Source organism: Mastigoproctus giganteus, chromosome 2, assembly GCF_048544385.1.
Source record: "Mastigoproctus giganteus isolate SK-2022 chromosome 2, ASM4854438v1, whole genome shotgun sequence".
NCBI lineage: Eukaryota > Metazoa > Arthropoda > Arachnida > Uropygi > Thelyphonidae > Mastigoproctus > Mastigoproctus giganteus.
In genome coordinates, this window is record NC_143576.1 from 73378998 (window position 1) to 73405303 (window position 26306).

General features: G+C 38.0%; 1 protein-coding gene across 1 annotated transcript in view; it reads left to right on the forward strand.

Moving 5' to 3' along the window:
* LOC150089342 (SURP and G-patch domain-containing protein 1-like) overlaps positions 1 to 26306 on the forward strand; it is a 306779-nt gene that overhangs the window by 48926 nt on the left and 231547 nt on the right. Inside the window, exons 3-4 of the mRNA XM_090368518.1 lie at positions 17005 to 17074; positions 19193 to 19272. Of these exons, the coding sequence (XP_090224644.1) occupies positions 17005 to 17074; positions 19193 to 19272 (150 nt within the window). The remainder of the gene's footprint in view (positions 1 to 17004; positions 17075 to 19192; positions 19273 to 26306) is intronic.

Here is a 26306-nt window from a genome sequence, read left to right on the forward strand (position 1 = left end):
AGAACCATTTGTTTGAAAAAACTCGATATACTTAGAGCTATCTCTGCCATATCTCTGCTCTCCTGCACTTGTATCGCTCTCTCATCAGGGCGTGTCTAGATTATGGTGCAATCGTCTATGACTCAGCCAGGAAAAGTGTGCTTACAAGACTAAATACCATACAACACTGCTCTTCACATGCTTTTGGGCCCTTCTGAACTTCCCCTGTCCAAAGTCTCTATATAGAGGCAAACAAACCTCCACTCCACCTCAGGAGGAAAATGTTACTACTCACCTATGCAGCCAGACTTAAAAGCCTTCGAGATCATCCCAATCAACTGCTACTCTTCAATCCTGAATGGATAACATTTTATAATAAACCCACTGGTGTTCGACTACAAGAGTTGATTCACTTCTGGAATGTACATTTTGAAAACACACTCAAAGAAACTAAAATACCCGCTCCACTCTAGTCCACAAACCTACCTTACTGTGACACATATTTCCAACAATGGGGGAAAAAGTTCCTGGAAAACTGTAACATCAAACAACGGCACGAAGGGCATGCTTATAACAATGCACAGAACTGCATAATATATACTAATGGCTCAAAATCAGATGGCACTGTATTGTGCTGCAGCAGTTTTTCCCTCGTTCACAGTGTCTGTATCTCTCCCGACTGAATGCAACAGCTATACTGTAGAACTGTATGCAATCCAGCTAGCTATTGACAATATCAATATTCATCTCAACACCAGTAGGTTAATATATACAGACTCCATAAATGTGCTGTCCGCAATAAGTAATAAATTCTCAACTTCACATCCCGTAGTAAAAGAAATACAGTCTGGTCTAAATCGTTTATGGAATAGGAATCATACTCTAAGCTTCTGTTGGATTTCAGGGCATGCTGGCATCATAGGTAATGGAACAGCAGACGAGGCAGCAAACATCCATTTTACTAAGTATCCTATATAGGTTTACTAACACATATCCGACATATCTGTAGAGACCAGTGGTTAAACATCTGGAAGACCCATGTGAACAATAAATTGTTTGAAATTAAATGTGAACCACAACCGTGAACTCCAGCTACAGGCGAAATAGGCACGAAGAGGTAATACTGGCAAGACTTCGCATGGGCACACACCTACGCCTGACCCACTTGTTCCTGCTCACAGGTGACGATCCTCCTATATGCACACATTGTTCATCACAACTTACAGTCCAGCATATTCTCATAGACTATTCAATTCATTCTCACATCAAAAACCATACTTTCCGCTCTCTGACGCAAATACAAGAACCCTTATCACTAACCCACCTGTTGGGAAACGATGCTAATTTGGACGAGCTATTTGCTTATCTTAAACAAACAAGACTATATGAATATTTCTAAAATCAAATAAAGCAAATTTCCAGCATCTATCCAAATACCAGAATAGGCACATTTTGGCCTAAGTTTCCCTTGTACCGATAAACATCTACACCACCACCAACAACAACAACATAAATTGGAAATTATAGACCAATTAACTTGTCCCACATCTACAAGTTGTTCACAAGGGTCATTACTAATAGATTAGAAAGAATACTTGATAAGAATCAACCAAAAGAGCAAGCTGGCTTTAGGACAGGATTCTCAACTATGGATCACCTTCATACATACATTGCTCTTCAGTATGTGACTATATTTCCTGAATGCTATCCATCCAAAATTTATTCTTCTCTTGACTTCCAGCCATTTATCATTATTACAGCTATAACTTGTCCCAGATAAGTATATGACTCCACCTTTTCAATTACTGCTCCTTCAATCATTATGTCCCTTTCTGTGGCATACTTGTTCATCATTACTTTTGTTTTAGCCATATTCATCTTTAGTCCAAAATCCTTAATAACTGTGCATAACTGATTAAGATTTTCCTCTAATTCTTTGGGATCGTGGCTTGTGACCACAATGTCATCTGCAAATCGTAAATGGTTTAGGTACTCTCCGTTCACATTGATTCCTTTCTGTAACCAGTCTAATCTTCTTCAAGGGCAGCAGTAAACAACTTCGGAGATATTGGGTCTCCTTGTCGAACTCCTTTCTTGATTTTAAATTTTCTACTGTCTTTGTCTAGTCTAATAACGGAGGTAGCATTCTCATATATTTTCTTCAAAATCATAATATATGGGGTATCTATGCCTTGTCTTTCCAGTGCCCGAAACATTGCCTTATGCTGTAGGGAGTCAAATGCCTTTTCATAATCCACAAATGCCAGACATAATGGTGTTTTATATTCATTTGTTTTCTCCATTAGCTGTGATATTACGTGAAGGTGATCCATAGTTGAGAATCCTGTCCTAAAGCCAGCTTGCTCTTTCGGTTGATTCTCATCAAGTATTCTTTCTGATCTGTTAGTAATGACCCTTGTGAACAACTTGTAGATGTGGGATAACAAGCTAATTGGTCTATAATTTCCAATTTCTGATTTATCTCCTTTCTTATGCAGCAAAACTATGATTGCATTATTCCACTGCTTAGGCATCACACCTTTTCTAATGCACTTTGTGAAAAGCCTTGCCAGTTTTTGTGTTATGTCTCTTCCTCCCAATTTTAACAACTCTACAATAACTTCATCTTCCCCCGAGGCTTTTTGATTCTTCATTTTCTTCAATGCATGTTCTACCTCATCAGGAAGAATATTGGGTATGTCGTATGTGTTGCTACTTTGCAATCCATCTTCCCCACTGCTGGCATCATTCCCCTGCTCCTTGTATAATTCTCTATAGTAGTCGTCTGCTATTTGAATTATGCATTCTCTGCTATTTATAAGTACACTATCGCTGTTCTTCAGTAATTTGTCTTTCTGTATTACTGCTCATGGCTGCTGATTTAAGTCCTTTGATTTTCCTTAATGCTTGTTCTACTTTTCTTGTGTTAAATTTTCTTATGTCCTCTCTGAGTCTCTTTCTAATGGCGTTGCATAACTCAGTATACTCAATTTTCTCCTTGTCAGTGTTTATCTTGCTCTTCATTTGTTGCCTTCGGTTCATCATAACAAGTGTTCTTGACTAATTTTTTCTTCTTTGGATTTCTTTTTCCCTATAGGTTTCTTGGGCCTTATCACTTTCAGAAAGTTGTAATATTCCTCGTCGATATCTTGGTCCTGAGCAGTCTGCAGAAGCTCAAACTTATTCTTAAGTTCCAGTACATACTGCTTTTTCCCTTCTTCTGTTTTCTCAAAGACCTTTGTATTATTTACTTGAGTCAGTACATCTATATCAAGTGTACATCTTACCGCTCTGTGATCACTTCCAACATTTACCTTATTCGGGATGGTAACATCATTCACGATATATCTTCTGTTAGTGTGGATGAAGTCGATTTCATTAGTTGTTAATCCATTTGGACTCTTCCATGTCCACTTTTTGTTCACCCCTTTCTTGAAAAAAGTGTACATTACTGACAATCCTTGAGATACTGCAAATTCCAGAAGTGTTTCTCCTCATTCATTTCTTTCACCATTCCAAAATTCCCTATAGTTCCTCTTTCTACGCTGTTTTCCAACCTTAGTATTGAAGTCTCCTCATAATAATAGTGTAGTGGGTTTTCTGCTCATCTAGAAAATGAGCAGAAAACCCACTACACTATTTTTATGGGGGACTAGACATTTGTAACAATGTTTCCCAATAGTGAAACAGTAAAAAAAAAAAAAAAAAAATATACAGTTGAAGAAGAACAAAAACAACAGGTATTTTTAGTAAATTTGCATGGATAGGTAAAAAAGAGGTAATGATTGATGGCTGAAAATTGGGTCCTTTTTTATTGCTACAGGTAGCAGTAATCAGAGTGATTTCAAACTGTATTTCATTGTGGTGACGTTTTGTAATAAAAAAAAAAAAAAAAAAAAAAAAAATAATAATAAAAGGCCCCGGGTGCCAAGCGTTTCCGTGGCCAAGCGATTCTTGCGTGTGTATAAAGCGATTTTCCTCCAAGTGACAGAGTTTTCCTTGTTTTTCTCTTAGAATTAAAATTTTCTGTTAAGTAGCTCTACTTACTTAAAAACACTAAGAAGAGAGCCCAGAAGAAGGCAAGTACCTTTTTCTTTAATTTAGCTAGCCGTACTAACTTACTAACTCTACGCTTGGCCACCAAGCGGCACTGCTCCTGCCTCCCCGTGGCGGGGCCGGTAACCTGGGTGGTAAAGGCAAACCCCCAGGGCAAAAAGGAGCGATCATGGATAAAAATCATTATCCAAACTTAGAGCCTTTGAGCTCAAGAGCGGAAGATTCTAAACCTGACCATGACTCAAGTCAACCTAAAAGACTGCGAAGAGAAGCAGAATGTCATGACGATTGCCCAAACTTCCTGGTGATCCATTCCCTATCTGCCCAACCTGTGGGTAAGTTGTCACCATTCTTAATTCAGAAAATCTTGGAGTCAATTGCTGGATCACCAAAAATGGTTAAAAGACTGCAATCCGGAGACCTTCTGATTGAAACAGCCACCTCTAAACATTCTGAGCGGCTGTTAAAAACAACAACATTTGGTGGGTTGACAGTAGAAATTACTCCCCACAAAACTCTAAATTCATCAAAAGGTGTCATCAGCGAGTGGGACCTAATTACAGTCTCCGAAGAAGAACTACTCCAAGAACTCAGCAGTCAGAAAGTAGTAAATGTAAAACGGATCATGACGAAAAAAGATGGAAATCTTACTCCAACAAGATCCATCATTCTGACATTTAGCACTCCAGACTTACCATCCTCAATTAAAGCTGGTTATTTAAACTGCCGGATTCGACCATACATCCCGAATCCTGTTCGTTGCTTTAAATGTCAGAAATACGGCCATTCCCAGCAGGCTTGTCGCGGGGAAGCCACATGTCCCATCTGTGGCTCTAAAGAACACACCCAAGCGGATTGTTCAGTCAAAACTCCTGTTTGTCCAAATTGCAAAGGAAGCCATCCAGCCTTTTCCAAAACTTGTGAGCTATGGATAACAGGAAAGAAAATACAAAAATACAAAATTGAAAATAAAGTCACGTTTCCTGAGGCACGTAGACAAGTTATGTCGACCATGCCTAGTGGTCGTTCTTATGCCGCTCGAACTAGAAACTTTGTTTCTACTGCAGCTCAAACGGATGTATCAGTTCCGCCTAATACCTCTCTAGCGAATTGGCTTAAAGTTACACTTTCAACCTCTAAAAAAGATAATCCTCCGAAAAAAACTAGCGAAGCCACAAATACTCCAATCAGTATTCCTACTCATACCCCATTAGTCTCAGTTGAAAAAGAACAATTAAAATCTCACTCAGTCTCAAAAAAAATGGAATCGCCTACCAATAATATGGATGTAGATGAGCTGCTAAGTAACGAGGAGCCCATTCTAGAACTCCATGCAGATGACACCATGGATATTGGACGCCCCACATTCCCAAAAAAAGACCGGAAGAAATGTCCCACGAACAAAAAACAGTCAGACGAATCATCCTCAGCTAAATCTAAATAATGTATAACATCATACAATGGAACTGCAGAGGACTAAGTAGTCATTCTGATGACTTAAGGGATTTACTAGCTCAATTCAATCCCATAGGTGTATGCCTACAGGAAACTTTCTTGTCACCCCAAATTTCACCAAAATTTTCAAATTATGTGATGTACAGACGAGATAGGAGTGCAAACTCTCCTGCTCGTGGCGGAGTAGCTATTCTTGTTAACTCCGACATTCCATCCAGGCCGATCCAATTGAGAACCACTTTAGAAGTTGTCGCAGCTCGTATTGCAGTTGGTATTTCAGTTACCCTTGTTTCCATCTATATTTCACCATCTCTACCATTTCCGCATTCAGAACTTGACAGCCTGATTTCACAACTCCCAACTCCAATTTGTCTCTTTGGTGACTTTAATGGACATCATCCATTGTGGGGGTCTACTACAATGGATAGAAGAGGCAAATTGATGGAGGAATTCATGAACAATAATGATCTTAATTTATTAAATTCTGGATCTCCTACTTACATACACCTAGCAACAGGATCTGTTTCTGCAATAGACTTGTCAATTTGTTCACCATCTATCTTTCCAATCATGACATGGTCAGTTTTAACCGATCCCTTTAACAGTGATCACTTTCCAATTATTTGCTCACTACAAACAAGAGTAACTCCGAATCCTGTTCAACGATCCAACTGGCAGTTTAAAAAGGCAAACTGGGGAGGGTATTCTGCAAAAATACTCTTAGACAGATGTTATGTTCAAAGGCAACATATTGATGAAGTAAATACTTATATAATCAATCAGATTCTCACTGCAGCTAAAGGTTCCATTCCAAAATCCACACCTTATCACAAACACAGAAATAACTGGTGGAATACAGAGTGTTCAATTGCCAAACAGGAAAAAAACCGTGCTTGGAATAATTTCCGTAAGTATCCCACCACTAGTAACCTAATTGCTTATAAAAAACTCAAAGCGAAAGCTAGACAAGTTAGGCGGAAAGCGAAACGGGATTCTTGGATTGCTTTTGCCTCAACCATTACCAAAGACACGGATACACGAGTCATCTGGAAAAGAATACAGGCATTAAATGGCAAATTTACTCGGCTGCCCTCTCCGATACTTCATTGGAGAGGGAAAGACATTTCTACTCCTGAAGAAGTTGCAAATGCATTAGCAGAATCATTTGCAAAAATATCAGCTTCTGCCACCTATGCGTCCACCTTCCAGAACATCAAAGCAGGTGCGGAACGATATAAAATCAACTTCTTCACGCGCCGCTCACTGCCGTACAACCAACCGTTTACATTAATAGAACTTCAAGAATCATTAAACAGATCTTCCAATAGCGCTGCAGGTCCAGATGGAGTTCATTACATTATGCTAAAGCATTTACTTGATGAAGACTTGAGAACTCTATTAATTTTTTATAATCGGATCTTCACCGAAAATGCCTATCCTTCTTCATGGCGCCATTCGTTCGTTATCGCCTTACCAAAACCAGGAAAAGATCCTTCCTGTGTTGAAAATTACAGGCCAATATCTCTTACGAGCTGCATGGGAAAAACTTTCGAAAGGATGGTTCATACTAGGCTCACCTACATCCTGCAATCAGAGAATCTCCTTCCAGAACAACAATATGGCTTTCGGAAAAATAGATCAACACTGGACGTGCTTATCAAAGCCGAATCTCATATCCGCAATGCCTTTGTCATGAAACAACATCTAGTCATGGTCAATTTAGATCTTGAAAAGGCATTTGATACAACATGGCGTCATGGTATTATTAGGGACCTTTACCATCTGGGGCTTCGGGGCCATTTGCCGGAAACAATTCAAAATTTCCTGCAATTGCGCTCTTTTCAAGTCCGATACAAAAACGTCCTCTCTACATCTCACATACAGGAAGAGGGAGTTCCGCAGGGATCAATACTCAGTCCAACACTGTTTTCAATCCGAGTTAGCACAATGACACGAGATATCCCAAAAACTGTTCAAACTTATATGTATGCAGATGATCTTACCATTTCCTGTCAATCTCAAAGTATGAATACCATTGAACGGCAGCTACAACTAGCCATAACCAAAATAGAGGCCTGGACTTCACGGAACGGTTACAGATTGTCAGAAAAGAAATGCACTGTCACTCACTTTTGCAAGAAGCGAGCTCTCCATCCGGAACCTGAACTACAAATAAACAATACTCCAATCCCAATTGTTAATACCGTTAAATTTCTTGGACTATTGCTAGACCGCAAACTAAATTTCCAAGCTCACATCAGTTATTTGAGAACTTCTTGTTTAAAGCATTTAAATATACTTCGTTCGGTCTCATCTATGTCATGGGGAGCTGATCGCTGTACTTTGTTGCATCTTTATAGAAGTTTAATCCGTTCACGATTAGATTATGGTTGTCCAGTGTACGACTCTGCCAGGAGCACTACTTTAAAACGGCTAAATATGATCCACCACAGTGCTCTGAGGACTGCGCTGGGAGCTTTCAGGACTTCTCCTATCCAAAGTCTATATATTGAAGCGCATGATCCCCCATTACATCTGCGTAGAAAAACACTATTGCTTCGCTACGCTGCTAAGATCCAGAGTCTACCATCGCACCCAAGTTGGGAGTATCTCTATAATACTCATTGGGACGCCTTCTATGAGAGCAAACCAAATGAAAATAGACCCGCATCTATCAGGATAAAAGAGATTGTTCAGACTTGGAATATCAATTTAAATGAAATTTTCCAAGACACAACTACACCTGTTGCTCCTTGGACATATGTGTCTGTCTCTCAAGATACATACTTCCTCCAGTGGGGGAAAAATATACCTTCCTGCAATATCAGACAGTTACATTCAGCTCATGCTATGAACAACCATGCCTGTAAAATTTATACGGATGGTTCCAAAACTGAGAGTATGGTAGGTGCTGCTGCAGTTTTCCCTTTATGTACAATTTCAGCCACACTACCGCTTGCCTGCAGCGTCTTCACAGCCGAATTATATGCCATTAAGTTAGCGCTTAATAAGATAATTGAGCTTTCCATCTCATCTGCCATAATTTACACAGATTCTCTTAGTGCTGTCTCTGCCATAAGGAAGAATTCCTCCATTTCTCACCCTACATTGCAACAGATTCATTCCCAGCTATTCGTTTGCAGTGTGTCCAATCAGTCAGTCAGATTTTGCTGGATCCCTGGCCACTCAGGCATTCCGGGAAATGAAAGTGCTGACTTTGCCGCTAAACATCCGGAAACCGCTCTCTCACAACATCCTCAGGTTCCTTTCTCTGATTTTAAGTCTGTCATACGCAAAGCCTGCTACAATAAATGGTCACAGACCTGGAAAAGTGACAAAAACAATAAACTATACCAAATAAAAGAAGACCCAAAGCTGTGGCTGTCTGGCTTCCGAAGAAACAGACGAGAGGAAGTAGTACTGGCAAGACTGAGAATTGGACACACTCACCATACTCATCTCTTCCTATTATTTGGAGAAAGTCCACCACAGTGCTCATCCTGTCAGACGCAACTTACAGTCCGTCATTTTCTGGTTGATTGTCCCTTGCATTCAACCATCCGGTCAAACACTTTTCAGTCTCTCTCTAAATTGAATATATCACCTGATTTATCTCGCATCTTAGGAAATGAAGCAAATATTGAAGAACTTTTATTATATCTAAAACATATTGGTTTGTACAGAAGTATATAATTTAATCTCTCTAGCAATACGTTTTTTTGTAAATTAACGATTAGGAGACACAATTTGGCCGTAGTAGCCCTTGTGTCGTTAAACCGAACAACAACAACAACAATAATAATAAAAAAAAGAAAAATTATCAGATCCAAAGCAGCTTGCTCTCAGTATTAGTATTGTAAGGTGACTCTAAAGGTTACAACACTATACAACTGAGCAACCGGAAAGTCTCTAGGATTTCTTTAAAAATCTGTCTGGCACTTAGCATTGATAATGCTCCTTTTATGGTAGTGCCTAAAAACTAGATTAAGAAAGGTTAAAAGATGTTACTGAGTATTTGGTGTTAATAGGCTGTTATCTTATTAATTTTTGTGCTGAAATTGCTAAATCTAAATTGCTAAAGATAGCACTAATCAAAGTGATTTCAAGCTGTATCTCATGGTGGTGACCTTTTGTAATAAATAAAAAAAAAAAAAAAAAAAAAAAAAATATATATATATATATAAAAAATCATCAGAACAAAAGCAGCTTGTTCTCAGTATTAGTATTGTAAGGTGACTCTGAAGGTTTACTACACTGTCCAACTGAGCAACTGGAAAGTCTCTAGGATTGCCGTGAATTAGGGTTGAATTTGAAAGTGTCTGCAATTCTGCCCAGACACGATAGGTGGGAGTATATGATGAGAGCCCTGTCGATCAATTCGGCCCTGGAAAGATTGTGCAGGGCTCAAGCGGTAGAATTTTTTTTCAGCCTGGTCTGTACTTGTTAACAGGAGAGACTGTTTCTACAGGGATGGGATACACTTAAATAGAAAGGGTGCAAGAATGTTTGCTCATTCTATCGAGGCTGTGTTAGGTGGGTCGGAAAACTGCTAGATTGGGGGGGATACAAGGACTAATAGATTAACAGTAGTCACTGGCAGAGGAGAAAGTGATTCTTGCACTCCTTCTATTGGAATGAGCAGCAGCCTGGAAAATAAGATGCAGGATATTTCAGAGACTGCTGGGAATCATGGGGGTACAAGTGAACACATGGGTTGTGTTAGGGTGGCTAAGAGGAAGAGCAGGTGCATGTATACTTCCATGTACACCAATGCTAGGAGTTTAGTAAATAAATTTGATGAATTTGAGGTATTGCTCAAAACATCAAAGGCAGATATTGTTGGGATTTCAGGGACGTGGTGTCACACAGATATAACGAATGCAGAACTGGAATTTGGGGAGTACAATGTCTACAGAAAGGATAGACAGGATAGGAAGGGAGGAGGGGTTATGCTATTAGTTAAGAAACACACAAAATCCAAGGAAGTGAAGCCAGTCAACATCGCTGGACAGTGCAGTGTCGAGTCAGTTTGGTGTGACATAAGCATTGGGAGATCAAAATTGAGAGTCGTTATAGGGCCTAATGACTCTGAGTACAATAAGAAACTGTACAGGAAATAGTGGGCCAGTAAATCAGAGAGTCTTATAATGGGAGATTTTAATTTCCCAGATATTGACTGGAATTTGGGGACTGGTCACTCACACACTAGCAAGGCTTTTGTGGATTTATTGGATGATTGTTTTCTACATCAGCATGTTCGGGAGGCAACTAGAGGGAGGAATACTCTTGATTTGATTATCAGCAGTGATTCTTCATGCATTAAGAATCTGCAGATAAATGAACCACTAGGTGGCAGTGATCACAGTGTGCTGAAGTGGGATTTACTCAAAGAGGTAACTACCATTAGGGGTAAAGGGAAGGGTTATTGCTTTCGTAAAGGCGACTACGATGGACTGAGACAGTATTTAAATTCTATGGGACCAACTGATGATGTTACCAACAGCAAATGCAAAATGGGAAGCATTCAAAGAACTTATCTTGGAAGCTACTAGGCTTTACATACCAACTAAGAAATATTGTTCAAGGTTTAGGCCTAAATGGATGTCAGATGAACTGATGAGGCATATGGCAGAGAAGAAACATGCATGGGATACATACAAATTAACACATGACACAGAAGCCTATGATAGATACAAGTTGATCTGTAACCAAGTTACAAAGGAGGTTAGGCAGGCGAAGGCAGATTACGAGAAATCTTTGGCAAGGGATGCAAAGAAAAACAGCAAAGAGTTCTTTACTTATGTAAACTATAGAAGGAAGGGGGATGAATCAGATTGGTCCACTTGATATCAGTGGGTCAACTGTTGATGATCCTGCTCAGGTAGCTAACAAACTAAATGAATATTTTGCATCTACATTCACACATGAGGAGTTATTTAGCGAGGGGAAAGCCAGAGGTGTATTCAACTCTAGCAGTAAGCTAGAGAATCTTGTAATAACTGAGAGTAAAGTGGAGGAGAAATTGTTGAAGATAAACACAAGAAAGGCACCCGGGGTGGATGGGATCTATCCAGTTATATTAAAGGAGGCAGCAGAGGAAGTAAGCAAACCCTTAGCCATAATTATGAGAGCTTCCTTGGACTCAGGGGAGGTACCCACAGACTGGAGATGTGCAAATGTGACCCCAATTCACAAAGGAGGATCAAAGGCTGACACAAGTAATTATAGACCTGTGAGTTTAACTTCTGTTCCAGGAAAATTAATGGAGGCACTAGTTAAAGAAGCACTGCAGGATCATTTAGACAAGACTTCAGTTATAGCTCGGACACAGCATGGTTTTGTTAAGGGGAAGTCTTGCCTGACCAGTTTGATTGGACACTATGATGCAGTCACAAAAGAACTGGATGCAGGGAATAACTTTGATACTGTTGCACATGGAAGACTGCTGCACAAATTGGAGCAGTGTGACATTGGAGGCAAATTGCTGCTGTGAATAAAGGGGTGGCTGAGGGGGAGAAGACAGAGTGGTAATCAATGGACACTGCTTGTCGTGGGCTAATGTTATTAGTGGAGTCCCTCAAGGCTCAGTGTTGGGTCCATTATTGTTTTCTGTATTCATAAATGATATTGATGATGGTATATCAAGCTTAATGGCCAAGTTTGCAGACGATACAAAGGTTGGCAGGGTTGTCAAGGACACTACTGACAGTATGCTGATGCAACAGGATCTGGAAAGGTTGAGCAGATGGGCTGAGAGGTGGCAAATGAAGTTTATCATTGACAAATGTAAAGTACTACACATGGGAAAGAGCAACCCCAGAGCAACGTATCAACTCTGTGGTACTACACTGACAGTGGTAGAGAATGAAAGGGACTTGGGGGCAATTGTGCAGGCAGATATGAAGTTCTCTGAGCAGTGCAGACGGGCTGCAAGAGTAGCTCATGGTGTATTGTCAATGATATATAGGAATTTTTCTAGCAGGAATAAGGAGGTGATTATTCCCTTGTATAAGGCAATGGTCAGGCCACACCTAGAGTACTGTATACAGGTCTGGCCGCCTCATTTCAAGAAGGATGTAGAGCTGCTGGAACGAGTACAGAGAAGGGCAACAAGATTAGTGAATGGAACAAAGGGGTGCTCTTACGAAGAAAGGCTTAAGTTTTGCAAATTACAGTGTCTGGAGACTAGGCACCAGCGAGGTGATCTGATAGAGGTGTATAAAGCCTTGAATGGTTTGAGCATGCTCAATGCTGATGGGATTCTTCCTCTCGCTCAGAATAATCACCTGAGAGGGCATAAATTCAAATTGAAGAAAGAGATGTAGGATAGACGTGCGGAAATTTGCCTTTAGCCAGCGGGTGGTTGGTTGGTGGAACAGACTTCCATCCCTTGTCGTGGAAGTTGATAGCCTAAATAAGTTTAAGGCTCAGCTGGACAGGTATTTTGAACGAACAGAGGGGTGAAGTGGAAGTGGTTTTTTTTTTTTTTTTTTTGGCTGATGCTGCATAAGCTTGCTTTCTTGCATCAAATGCCTCTACTAATGCTAATATGAGCATGCTACATTAGACCAAGACGTAGCAAGAAAAAATTGAGAAAGGAGTTTGACATGGAGATACAATATCTCCAAAGTTTACTGTTGCTCTTGAAGAAGTTTCAGATGATTGAACTGGTTACAGAAAGAAGTCAGTGTGAATGGAGAGTACCGTACCTAAACCATTTACAATTTGCAGATGACATTGTGATTGATCATAAGCCATGAACCCGAAAAATTAGGCAAAAATCTTAATCAGTTATGCAGAGTTAGTAAGGATTTTGCACTAAAGATGAATATGGTTAAAACAAAAGTAATGATGAACAAGTATGCCACAGGAAGGGATATAATTGTTGAAGGAGCAGAAATTGAAAAGGTGGATTTATATACTTATCTTGAACAAATTATCTGTAATAATGATTAATGGCTGGAAGTCAAGAGAAGAATAAATTTCGGATGGATAGCATTCAGGAAATATAGTCACATACTGCGGAGCAATGTCCGAATTTGTCTGAAACGTAAAATAACGAAAGAATAGAAGAGAAGGCTGAAAACTATACAGCAAAGAATGGAACAAGTTAGGTTAGGAATCAGACTGTTGCATAAGAAGAGAAACTCATGGAGTAGGCAGAAAACTGAAGTAAAGAACATTCTTATAAAAACTAAAGAGCTGAAAAGGACTTGGACATGAAGACAGAGGGACTAAGAAAATAACAGAATGGTACAATAGGAGATATGATTGCATTAGACCCAAGAGCAGCTAAAAGAAAATTTGGAAGACAACAATGGAGATGGAGGGATGAAATTCAAGAGTTTGTGGATTGGTTGGCCATTCTACAAAACAGGAAAGGTTGCTGGAGAGGCCTTCATCCTTCAGTGGATTGAAAATGGTTGATGATGATGACTGTGCATTTGTTGAAGAATCAGAAGATGAAAGAAGATACGTGTTGACTTTAGCCTTGAATTTCTGTAGATTGTAATTTTGAGGAAATATGTAAGGAAGGTTATTCCAGAAAATAGAAGTTGAAGGAATAAATGAGGAAGAAGAAAAGTTGGTTGTCTGAGTTTGAAGTTGGACAGTAAAAGGATTTTGACTGGTTGTGGCACATGTTCAGGCTGCTTTGGAAGAGATTAGTGGCCAAGAATTATAGAAGCCAATTCAGAACAGTGCCCATGGTAGTATCCATATAAAGGGCATGCAGCAGAAACATTGTCTGTGTCACAGTGAGTGGAGGGAATCTGGGAGTCCCTCTTTTGAATGGAATCTAGAAGCTTGAGAAAGGTTTTGGGGGCACCGCCATAGATGTGGGAGTAATATTATATTCTGTGGTAGGGTGGATTTGAGGTTTGTACAGAGTGAACAGCTATTTAGAAGAAAAGTAACACTGAGAGTGAAAGAGAAACCTCAGTTTTTTTGATGCAGAGAAGCAATATTTGTAATGTGCTTATGCCAAGAGAGATTAGAAGTCAGGCTAATCCCCAATAGAGATATGATTTTGCCTAGAAATCAGTGTGTCATCAAAGATAAGCATAGAAGCAGGAGAATCTTTTTGCAAGATATGACAGGACTGATTTTTAGAAGGATTGACATCAACTAAGTTATGTGTCCACTGGAGAATTACTTGGAGATCAACATTTAAGGAATTGATAGTGGATATTCTAGAAGTTGAAGCTGTTTGTTCAGGGCAAAGTTTCTCAAACTGGGAAGTGGAATGCAGTGTGCTGTCATCATTAAAACTATGGCTAGGATTTCTGGTCGATGGAAGATGGTTATTAATATACAATAGGAAAAGAGTGGGAGCTGAATCTTGGGAAACTCCAGCATTAGTGGGGGAGTTAGAAGACAGAGAACCATCTACCATCAATTGCCGTAAGCAAGTGGTCAGAGAGAAAACTGGATACCCATTTACAAAAAACAGTTGAAAAAATGAATCTGGAGATTTGGATACAAGCTAATTGTGATCCTTAGCACAGATTTTTGGAAAACCAAGGTTTAGATAAAATACAAGATTTTAAGGTGGAGTGTGCAATGAAGGATTTCCTCCCTACAAGAATGATTTCACTGACGCAATTTCAGTAAATGTTGAAATCAGATTTAAAACAGTAATCCAGCGAAGGAAAAGAAGAAAAGTATTCTTACAGTTCATCCCATTTTGCATTCTTGTAATGCCAAGCAATGTGAGGTTGGGATTGATCAAAAGAGAAGAGCTCCATTGGAGAAGAGATCAAGTTGTTTTATGAGGTGCCTAGAGGACCACTCATCTCAACCATGTATTTATAAGGGTTGTTTTTAAGAAAAAAATGAAGTGTGCTGGCTGGCTGTGTGGTTAGGATTATCTGTTATTCTGGTAGGTAAATGAACAATATGTGTGAGGTCATTTGTAATTGCAAAAGCCTCAGCATCTTGACCAAGTAGATTTGTGTGACTAGAAAACAGAAGCCAGCTGGAGTTGAAAATATTCAAATCACCAAGGAAAATTACCTCACTGTTGGTCTGGAGAAAGTCAAGTTTCAAAGAGAGGAAATGAAAGTTTCATGTAAGTAATTAATTGAATTGGGAGAATCATAGAAGCAACAGATGAATTTGGTAGAATGTGGTAGAGCGATTTTAAGCTATAGAAGATCGAAAAGAAGACATTCCAGATTACTCACTCTGCGGTGGAATATCAGAACAGATATATGTACAATTACTACCTTTGAAGCAAAAGGAATAATTTGGACAATTGAGATGAGCAGTGGTTGAATCAATCGTTAACTAGGATTCTGCAAGAAAAAGTAAGAGCAAAGTGCTAAAAGGAGAGATGGATTTAAATAGTTTCAACCGAAGCATGATTCTAAAGTAAAAAAGATTTTGAAGCATGTGTGTGTAGCAGTGGCAGGTTTTGACAAGTCTAGCAAAGGAAGAGGTTAGAAGTGGTTAGAAAAGTTATACGAACGCTTTTTGGAATTACAAACTTGAAATGTACAGCAAGTAATCGCTAATAAATGCTACTGATGCAAATCCAGTTCATGATCCAAAAGAAGCTTTGAAAGAAGGAAAATTAAAAAATGTGCTCCACAAGAAGAAGAACTTCAGAATTGCAAACTTATAGTGAAAGCAATCCTAAACAGACTGAGATATCAAACTTGAAAAACACGTATATGTACAGGTGCAATGTTTGAAATTTGTAAGCTGATAACTTTAGTTATTTTCTTGTCATTCTTGCAGAAAATCTATGGCTTTCTTCTGGCTTGTACAAAGTAGTTTGCCTTTTTATTTTAAATGTTATGCCAGTGTTTGAAAACAGAAACATAGCTATTCAATCTAATGTACCTGATATCCATGTAGTGAGGTTATTGCTCCTAGATATATTGAAGAATGATATATAGAAACTTATTTTACCAACAGTTTTCAGATCATCTATTTTGGAAATTGATTACCGTAGCATAATAAAGCAGAATGAAGATTCTGAGTTAGTCAGGCATTTGTACTGCTCTGGTCATGGAAAGTCTAAACAGAAAGTCAAAAATAAAACTCATTTATTGACCACTTAAGAATTACAGTATACATACATCACAGTATATGCCAGGTTTATACCTCGGTGGCAGTAATTATGTTTATTAGTATATTTTTTTTTTCACCTTATATCATGGTATTATGTCTGCCAGTAAATAGTTTTAGTCGTCTGCAGCAGATTCCATCTGTGGATAATTATTTTACAGCTAGATTGTGTGAATCTTCCTTTCAGAAATTATAGTTAAGTATCAAGTGGCTTTTTGGGTCATTATATATATATATATATATATATAAAGTTTTTTAAAAATGCAGAATTCATATGGTTATTATTATATTAATACCTTTTCTTCCTTTTTTAGCTGTAATTTTATTTTGATAATACTGTTAGTTGAGTTCATGGTAGAAAAATTAAATTCTTAAATAACATGCAATTTATATATTTTTAATATTTTTGTAATGATATGGGTTGTGATCTTTTTATTCTAGAAAAAGTCCAGGAAGCTAGGGATAATGGCCAGAAACATATGGGAATTGTATTGAAACTTCAAAATTCCAAGTAAGCAAGAAAGAAATTCTTTTATTGTTATTGCTGTGTACTGATATGTAAAGGTTAATTTATTATTATTATTATTATTATTATTAGCTACATGGTGCCAGGAAGCCTGAGGCTTATGCTGCACCAGCCAAAAAAAAAAAAAAAAAAAAATCCCTGAGAGAGAGAGAAACAAAAGTAGAAGGGAATCACCGAGAAAGAGAAGAATGATCTCCAACTCAGGACCCTAGGTGCCAAGTCCATACTCACCAGATGTGAGCCCCTGTAGATAAAATTCTTAGCAGAGTGTGGTTCAAATGCAGTTTATATATTTATAATTCAGTTTCACCCTTGCCAGATTAAGATTCTTAAACATGAATGGGCCCCTGAGCATTGAGTTTTTTTTTTTTTTTTTTTTTTTTTTTGCTAGCCTTAGACTGTGCGGTGAGTTTATTCATATAATTTAAAAAATTCATAAAAATGAAAACTTTGTACATAAATGCTTTTAAATATTAATTTGTTCTTATTTTGATTTCATTGCCCCAATATTAATATGAAATTATTTCAAAAAAACAAAACAGATTTTTAAAAATTGTAATAATCTCATCCTTTTTTGATGCAATAACTGTCTTCTACTTTTATTTATGAATTACTCGATTCATTTTCAACTTCTGGATCTGAATCCTAAAGAATTTTGGTTTTTTAAGCCAGATTGGCTGAAAATGAATGATGAGGTCTGATATCCTCTGATTTATTTTTATTTTTTTGCTACTATGTGTTATAAACTGTACAATTACTTAGAAACACAGGTAAGAAATGTCAATATGAAGCATTATTTTAAACAGACTTGAAAAATATGCTTATGTACAGGTACAATATTTGAAATCTCGCAACCTTTTGCCTTGAGATTGCCAGTGGTTTGAATTTTTCCAATTTTTAGACAGTAAGTAAATGAAAGAGTAACAATGCTTAGTATGTCTTATGTTATTAATCAGTTTTAAAAATAAAGAGAAGAATTACCTCAATATATGCATGTAGGATGTTTCTTCACTAACACTCCTTGAATTTAAACTAATATTAAAATAACGAAATGACTTCTCCTCCCCCAGAGGTAACCCATTAGCAATCCAAAGAGCTCTAAACCAGTCACCAAAATACATCAGATCTATAATGAACAACAAGTGGGAGAAGACATTTTGTCTATAAATTAAAAATGAATAAAAATAACTCCCTAAAATCTTATTTCCTTTCCTTAAGTGGATTGGGACTTTTAGACCTTAGTTGTGATCACATGATAGTAAATTTAAAATTAAAATGAATTGTTCAATTTATATATGAGAGATTGTTTGCTGAGTTCATGGAGCATGCGCATAAACGACCAGGAATTGGAAATAAGGTATTCGATTAACGTTGTACGTTAATCGAATTAAGAGTTAATTTAATTGCCAGCATTTCGGCTGTTAATAATTTTTGGGCATTAAATAAGAAAGTATGGTCCTCACTAATAGTATGGAAGGCCAATTTATAGGCCACGGAACGTGAAGCCTTGTGAGATACAGGATTGCTCCTGCCATCCTGTATCTCACAAGGATGGCACTAGAGGGTAGTGCATTGGGAAGGGATTTGTTTATACTCTATCCCAGTGCTCACAATCTTTTATCACTCAAGTCATATTTTAAGTTAAGATACATTATATTCATGGTACACCTAAGAAGTGATTAGTAAATAATCAAGTGTGCCATAAGTACCATATATATATAGGGTGTGTTGCTCCTGTATGTAGATTTTTGTTTTTGTTACTTACATTTTTTTGGCATGAAATGTAATGTACTGTGTACATTACCCTACTATACCACTTAATGCTACTACTAACCAGATATTTCATAGCAGTATTATTATATGGTGAACAGAAAGAATGTTTCTCTTTTTGTCTGTGGATAAGCTGTTTATCTTACATGGCATACTTGAAGATTGTTATGTTTATATTAATCATTGTAACTTAATATGTGTATAATTCAACTTTGTCCATCATGTAATCTGGCCTCTTCATGTTACTAACCATGGCCACATTTTTTAATTTGAGTGGGGGGGGGATAAATATAAAATATATTTCAAATGCTAATAATGACTGAAATTTTTCAGCAAACAAACAATGTTACAACCTACTGAAGCACAGAGCAAGCTTTTAACTTTAGAGAACGAAGATCAGGAAGCAGATGCAGGTAAGCTAAAAAAAAATGCATTTTTATACTATACTGCAAGTTTATTCTATAATTTTCCTAAAATAATGAGCCTTTAAATTGTGAAAATTAATTATTTACGTGTTTTTATGAGTCAGGATGCTCCACTTTGTATTTTTAAAATATCTTAAATTTTATATGTAATTCCAAATAATCCACAGAATTATTTTTTTATTTAGCACATGGTTTATATATGGCTTATGTGTTGGGATGTCATGTATAGAAATAGCCAGAAGATCTATCGATAGTTTGGCTACTATACCCCTAGCCCATTTAGCATTACTTGGGGTGAACCACAGAGGCGAGTGAGCTTATACCCCATTGCACAGTGGCGCCTCCGTAGCCAGGTGGGAAGGAGCAGCAGTGCGTAGCACACGCTTCTTGATTAGACCGGGGTTCGAGCCCGTCACCACCAAATACGGAGGATGCGGAAAGATCAGGGAATGACCACCGCATATCCCGCAGCAATATGGCCCTAGTTGCTAATGCTCCTAAAAACCAAAATAACAACAACCCATTGCACAGTAATATTTAATTAATCACTAGCTAAAGTGCCTGGCTTGCCTGTACTTTATGCAAGTGATAGATGAAACATCTGAAAAGGATATTATTATGCTAGATATTTATAAAGCACTATTGTACAGTGCTTCATAGCACCCAACAAAAAAAAAAAATAAATAAATAGCAAATGCAGAATTGCAGTAGCATTTATAGGCATCCAAAAGTTGATACAAAAGCACTTGCACATCTGCATTAGTTAGAAATTTTTTTTTTTTTTCCTTTTCTTTTATCAAAATTATTAAGAATTGGTGAATATTTAATTTGAGTCCATAATCAGAGTTTATAAATGGTTGTGCTATAAGTGTTTAAAATGTTTTTACTAAAATGTAAATTAAATGTGGTGTAGTCAAATAATGGTTTACAAATTTAAACCATATTAAAAAAATCGTTGCAAACTGCAACAACAGGTAATGCTGAAGAGGTGCCAGATGCTACCCTCAATAAAAATTAAAAATTAAAACCACCAACTAAAGATATCTGTGTGCTCATTTTGACAAATTACCATATACAAGAAATAAATATAAGAAAGAATATATATGTCAGAGAAGAAAAATGTCTGGGATGCATATAAATCATCAGGTGACACAGAAGCATATGGTAGATATAAGCTGGTGTGTAATCAAGTCACTAAGAAGGCAGGTGAAGGCAGATTACGAGAAATCTTTGGCAAAAAAAAACAGCAAAGAGTTCTGTAAACTTTAAAAGGAAAGGGATGAATCAGATTGGTCCACTTGGTATTGATGGTTCAACTGTTGAAGACCCTGCTCAGGTAGCTGACAAACTGAATAAGTATTTTGCATCTACATTCACACATGAGGAGTTATTCAGGGAGGGGAATGCCAGAAGTTTATCAAACTCTGGCAGGAAGCTGAATGATTTTATAATAACTGAGAGCGAAGTGGAGGAGAAATTGTTGAAGTTAAACTTAAGGCACTTGGGGTGGATGGGATCTATCCAGTTATACTGGGCATTTCAAAAACAGCTTCACAGCTTTGAAAGTGTATATAAATTTATTTAGAGGACATACATAATATTTTGAAATGTCAGAATGTAGCAATGCACTTCGACTGTAGTACCCAATACTACCACTGTAAGCACTCCTGGACAGTTGAGATCAAGATGGTGACTTCCTCAGGTGCAGAGCAGGCTCGTTGTGTGTTTTGGTTTGTTTCATGTCACTGGTAAAGTTAACACCCACAACTGCAGAATTTAGGGCACCGAAAATCCATGTGCCCCCTGGAACATGTTCGTGATGGCCCAAAGGTGACGTATTTTGCACCCTCAGCAAAAAAAAAGTGTACAGCCTCTTTTTCGTGGAGACAACCATTATCAGTACTGTGTTTCATGCCCCAACAGTTGCTCATTCCACAAATTGACGAAGATGACCAAGAAGGACTCATTCACTTACAGCAAGGTGACACATCCCCTCATTACGTTGGAGAAGTGCGCGAGCACCTCAACACCCATTTCCCAGGTCAGTGGATTGGTCGAGGGGTGCCGATAGCATGGCCACCTCATTCCTCGGCACCTCCATAGCCACGTGGGCAGGAGCAGCAGCAGTGCGTAGCACATGCTTCTTGATTAGACTGGGATTCGAGCCTGTGACCACAAATTTACGAGGATGCAGAAAGGTCAGGGAATGACAACCACATATCTCCAGAGCAATATGGCCTTAGTTACTAATGCTCCTAAAAACCAAATAACAACAACAACCTCATTCCTCGGATCTTATACCTATGGATATTTTCTTATGGGGATTTGTTAAAGATCTAGTATACATATCACACTTACCTGCAAATGTCGCTGAGCTCCGAACTTGAATTACCGCTGCAGTTGCAGAAGTGATGCCAGAGATGCTATGCCATGTGGGACAAGAAATTGACCACAGGTGGGATGTGACTGCCACATTACAAATGGAAATCCATTAAACTATAACTATCAGAGGTAAAACTTGAAGTGTTTGGCTACATTCTGACATTTCAAAATATTGTGCAAGTCCTCTAAATAAATTTATATACACTTTCAAAGTTGTAAAGCTGTTTTGAAACACCCTGTATTAAAGGAGGCAGCAAAGGAAGTAAGCAAACCCTTAACCATAATTATGAGAACTTCCTTGGACTCATGAACTGGAGATGTGCAAATGTGACTTTCCCAAAGGGTGATACAAGTAATTACATACTTGTTAATTTAACTTATATTCCGGGGAAATTAATGGAGGCACTGGTTAAAGAAGCACTACAGAATCATTTCTAGACTGCAGTTATAATTCAGACACAGCATGGGTTTGTTAAGGGGAAGTCTTGTGTGACCAATTTGATTGGCTACTGAAATGAGGTCACAAAGGAACTGGATGCAAAAAATAAATTTGACATCATGTACTTGGATTTCAGGAAAGCTTTTTGCTACAAGTATAGCATTAAAGGCAAGTTGCTGCTATGGATAAAGGGATGGTTGAGTGGGAGAAGAGTAGTAATCAATGGACACTGCTGTTAGTTGACTAATGTTATTAGTGGTGCCCCTGAGGTATCCATATTGGGCCCATCATTGTTTTCTATATTTATCAATGATATTGATAAAGGTATATCAGGGTTAATGTCTAAGTTTGCAGACCATATGAAGGTTGGCAGGGTTGTTAATGACACCAATGATAGTACACTACTGCAACAGGATCTGGAAAAGTTTAACAGATGAACTTTAACATTGAGAAATGTAAAGTACTGCATATGGGTAGCAGTAACTCCAGAGTAATGTACCAACTGGTTGAAATACACTCGGGTAGTGGAAAATGGAAAGGACCTGTGGATAATTGTGCAGTCAGTGAAGTTTTCTGAGCATTGCAGACAGGAATTTTGCTAGCAGAGATAAGGAAGTGATTGTCCCCTTTGTTATAAGGCAATGATGAGGCCATTGCCTTGTATAAGGTCTTGAGTACTGTATATAGGTCTGGAGGCCTCATTTTAGGAAGGATGTAGAGCTGCTAGAACGAGTACAGAGAAGGGCAACGAGATTGGTGAATGGAACAAAGGGTTGCTCTTATAAAGAAAGGCTTAAGTTCTGCTAATTGCAGCATTTGGAGACTGAGCACTTGCGCTAGTTGATTGGATTGAGGGGTATAAGGCCTTGAATGGTGTGAGCAAGCTGAATTGAATGCTGATGGGATTCTTCCTCTTGCTCAGATTACTCACCTGAGTTGACATAAATTGAAACTGAGGAAAGACAATTGTAGAATAGATGTGTGGAAATTTGCCTTTAGCCAGCGGGTGGTTGGTGGTGAAATGAACTGTCATCTATTGTAGTGGAGATCAACAACTTAAATAAGTTCAAGGCAGAACTAGACATACATTTAGAGTGAATGGATGGGTGAAATGGGAAGGGTTTATCCTTTTTTTTTTTTTTTGGATGATGCTATATAAGCTTGTTTCCTTGCGTCATGCAATTCTAACGTAATGCTAAATATAAGCAGGGACTTACACTCACCCTGACAAACGTAGATATATGGTGTCATTCCTACCACTTCCTCCAATCGTACCTACACAACAGATGAACAATGATACCCAATTAAGTGGCATCTCTATTCATTCATTTCCTTTAATTTGCTGTAATAGTGTTGAATTTTGGAAATCATTATTAAAATGTGTATAATTTTTAACCACATTCACATTCCCATTTATGTTATGAAAAATGATACTGACAGGCTAAGCAAATTTTGAAGCGCCTCTTTTACTTTTTTAAAAGTTGTGAAAGACAACCTCTCTAAGAAATGCATGTTTATTTTTACGTGAAATTTTGTAATTATAAAAGGGTTTTGTTTTTTTATTGCACGAGGAGTGGAGTTCCCTGCCAAATTCTGGCAACCCTGCTATATATTAACCATACCACATGTAGCGTGTTACAGATACAGTTTGTAACACCGTACAGAGAATGAGGTACATCCATTCAAAAGTAGGCAAAAATGTCATACCACAGGCTTATATGTATGTTGACAACTGTAATATGCGTGATCACTCCTAGCACAGTGACTGCAGGTTGGTTCTCAGTGCCTGCAAGTTTTCAAGGTGTGCCTGTAAAATTGGCAGCTGTAACAGATTGTGAAAAGATAAAATGAGTTCAGTCTTTATGCCATTAACCCTTCAAAAATGCAACTTTGACCTATAAGATATTTGTAAATATGGTCCAATACTTTGATTATCCAGTTACTACTAGTTTCTGCCTTATTCACCCTCCCAAAACACACCAAGACCTCGCTGTCCATTTCCATGTGTGCAATGTTCATTATAACTTATATTTCAGTCATATAATTCATTCATCAACTCATCCTTGCTGATTCATTGATGTTGTAAATGATCACTTGTGGTGCCATTCACCTAGGCTTGGAGAATGAGACACCAGATGTCATATTCTTTCGTTCTTTTTTATGTGATCAGTATACTCCATGCTCTCCATTTCCATGATTAGTCCCCTCTCCACCATTTGTCAAACCTTTCTAACTCTGATTTCAACATTCCTTTCATTGTCTTATCAATGACATCCTGCACTTCCTTACTACTCTTTAGTTGGGAATCATCAATTGCTCTAATTACATTGGTATGACCTTCTGCACTGTATGCCTCCCTGTTTGTCTAATCATCTTGCATAGAAGCTTAGCTAAATTTATCTCTGCATTCTTTACCATATCATTGTATAAAGTAGTTCCTGTATGCAAACCACTTTGCCCACATCCAACATTTACTGTCATTTTCTGTAAGTCAGTTATTTGTTTTTGATAGACTGCAACCATTTTTTTTCCCCAGTTCATATAATCTCTCTTTTAAAGCTTCATTTTGAACTCCCAGCTCCATTGCCACATTTTCCAGGGCACCCCACATCGACAATTTTTCCACACTTGCTTATTCCATTATTATTATTGAACAGAAGCTCCTGTATGCTGGTTCTGAGCATTCCTGTTAACTCAGTAGCCAAACAGAGAAATACATTATCCTAATTTTTAGGTGAGCACTCCCTCACTTCTTCAGCATCTGATTTTCGGATTACTTCCTCTGGCTTAAAATCCAAGTTAAAGGCAATATTCTCACCTTAACCACATGCTTTGCATTAGACAGAGTGGGAAACTAATCCCTTCAGTCCACTCAGTTCCTCCAGATTAGCATTAGTTATTGAGCTCTGCTCACTACTCATTAAAGCTAGATCTAAGTCCACATTTCTGTGTACTTTATCAAGAGCTTTCTCCTCTTCTTATTGAAACAACCTCCGTGTCACACTCCTGGTATTTCTCACTGCACCTGGAGATTGACTGTTGACACAATTTGGACTGCAAACTGGGCTTGTCCATTTCATATAGCCCAAATCCCCCAAAATTTTGCTGTCTTTCAGGTCTTTAGTCAAAATTCCAGTCTCATTTTGAGTCTCATCATAGCTGAACAGAGGGCTGTCTTCAGAGACCATATCTTCCCATTCCCTATCCAATACTGTGACCCACCTCCTCATGTTCACTAGCTTTAGCATCTTCTTGTTGCTCCTCAGTTTGTGGAGGCTTATTTGAATTTCTGAAATTCTCTATGTTTATAATAGAACTTCCATTTTGTCTTCCTTCTCTTCTGTTGAATTTTTTTTTTTTTTTTTTTTTTTTTTTTGGGAGCCTGCTACCATGGAGTCTGCACCAACAATGTTACCTTTAGGTTCATCACATGTTATTTTCAGTCTCTTGTTTTCTGCTTTCTGCAGTCTTGTAACTGTTCAATTGGCTGCAACAGTTGTTTGTTCAAAACCAAGGTCCATGTCCACTGCATTAGAGTTGAAATCAGCCGGCTGTCCTAAGACTAGTTCACTGGTATTTTCCACTTCAACAGAACACCCCCCTTTCCCATTTCCCATTTCTGTGTTTTGTCCTCTTAAAAATGGTCGCAACTCCATACCATAGATATATAAGATCAATAGAAGGCATATAATACTTAATTAATTAATTACAATAATTAATGAAAACTGCACATCCAATGCTGTAACTGTAAACCAAACCTGCAATAAAAGTCATTTTTTATTAATTAGCGTAAAAGTCCAGCTCGTGCTAGCTGTCCTTCCTATCAGTTAAACTAGTAGGTACTTTTAGTAGATCAATATGTCTGCAATTTGTACAAGATGGTTGCTCTAATGTTCTCCTAAAGTTCAAAACAATTTGTCAGCAACCAACCCATAACATACACTCACTCCTGTAGATATCCAGGGAAAACCACCCCTAAACTTCTTGTATATTCTGTTTAGATTCACAAATTCTCAAGAGGTTGAGAAATGAACACTTCATTCTAAGGATTTGAACTTCCCTTCAACTCGTAGATAGGGGCATCCCCTCCATTATCAAATAATGTGTTCATATCTTCCAGCCAATATAAGTTATTGATAAGGATGTGCTGTACTGTGGCATACCCCAAATCTAAATTAAATATATCCTAAATTAGTTTTGA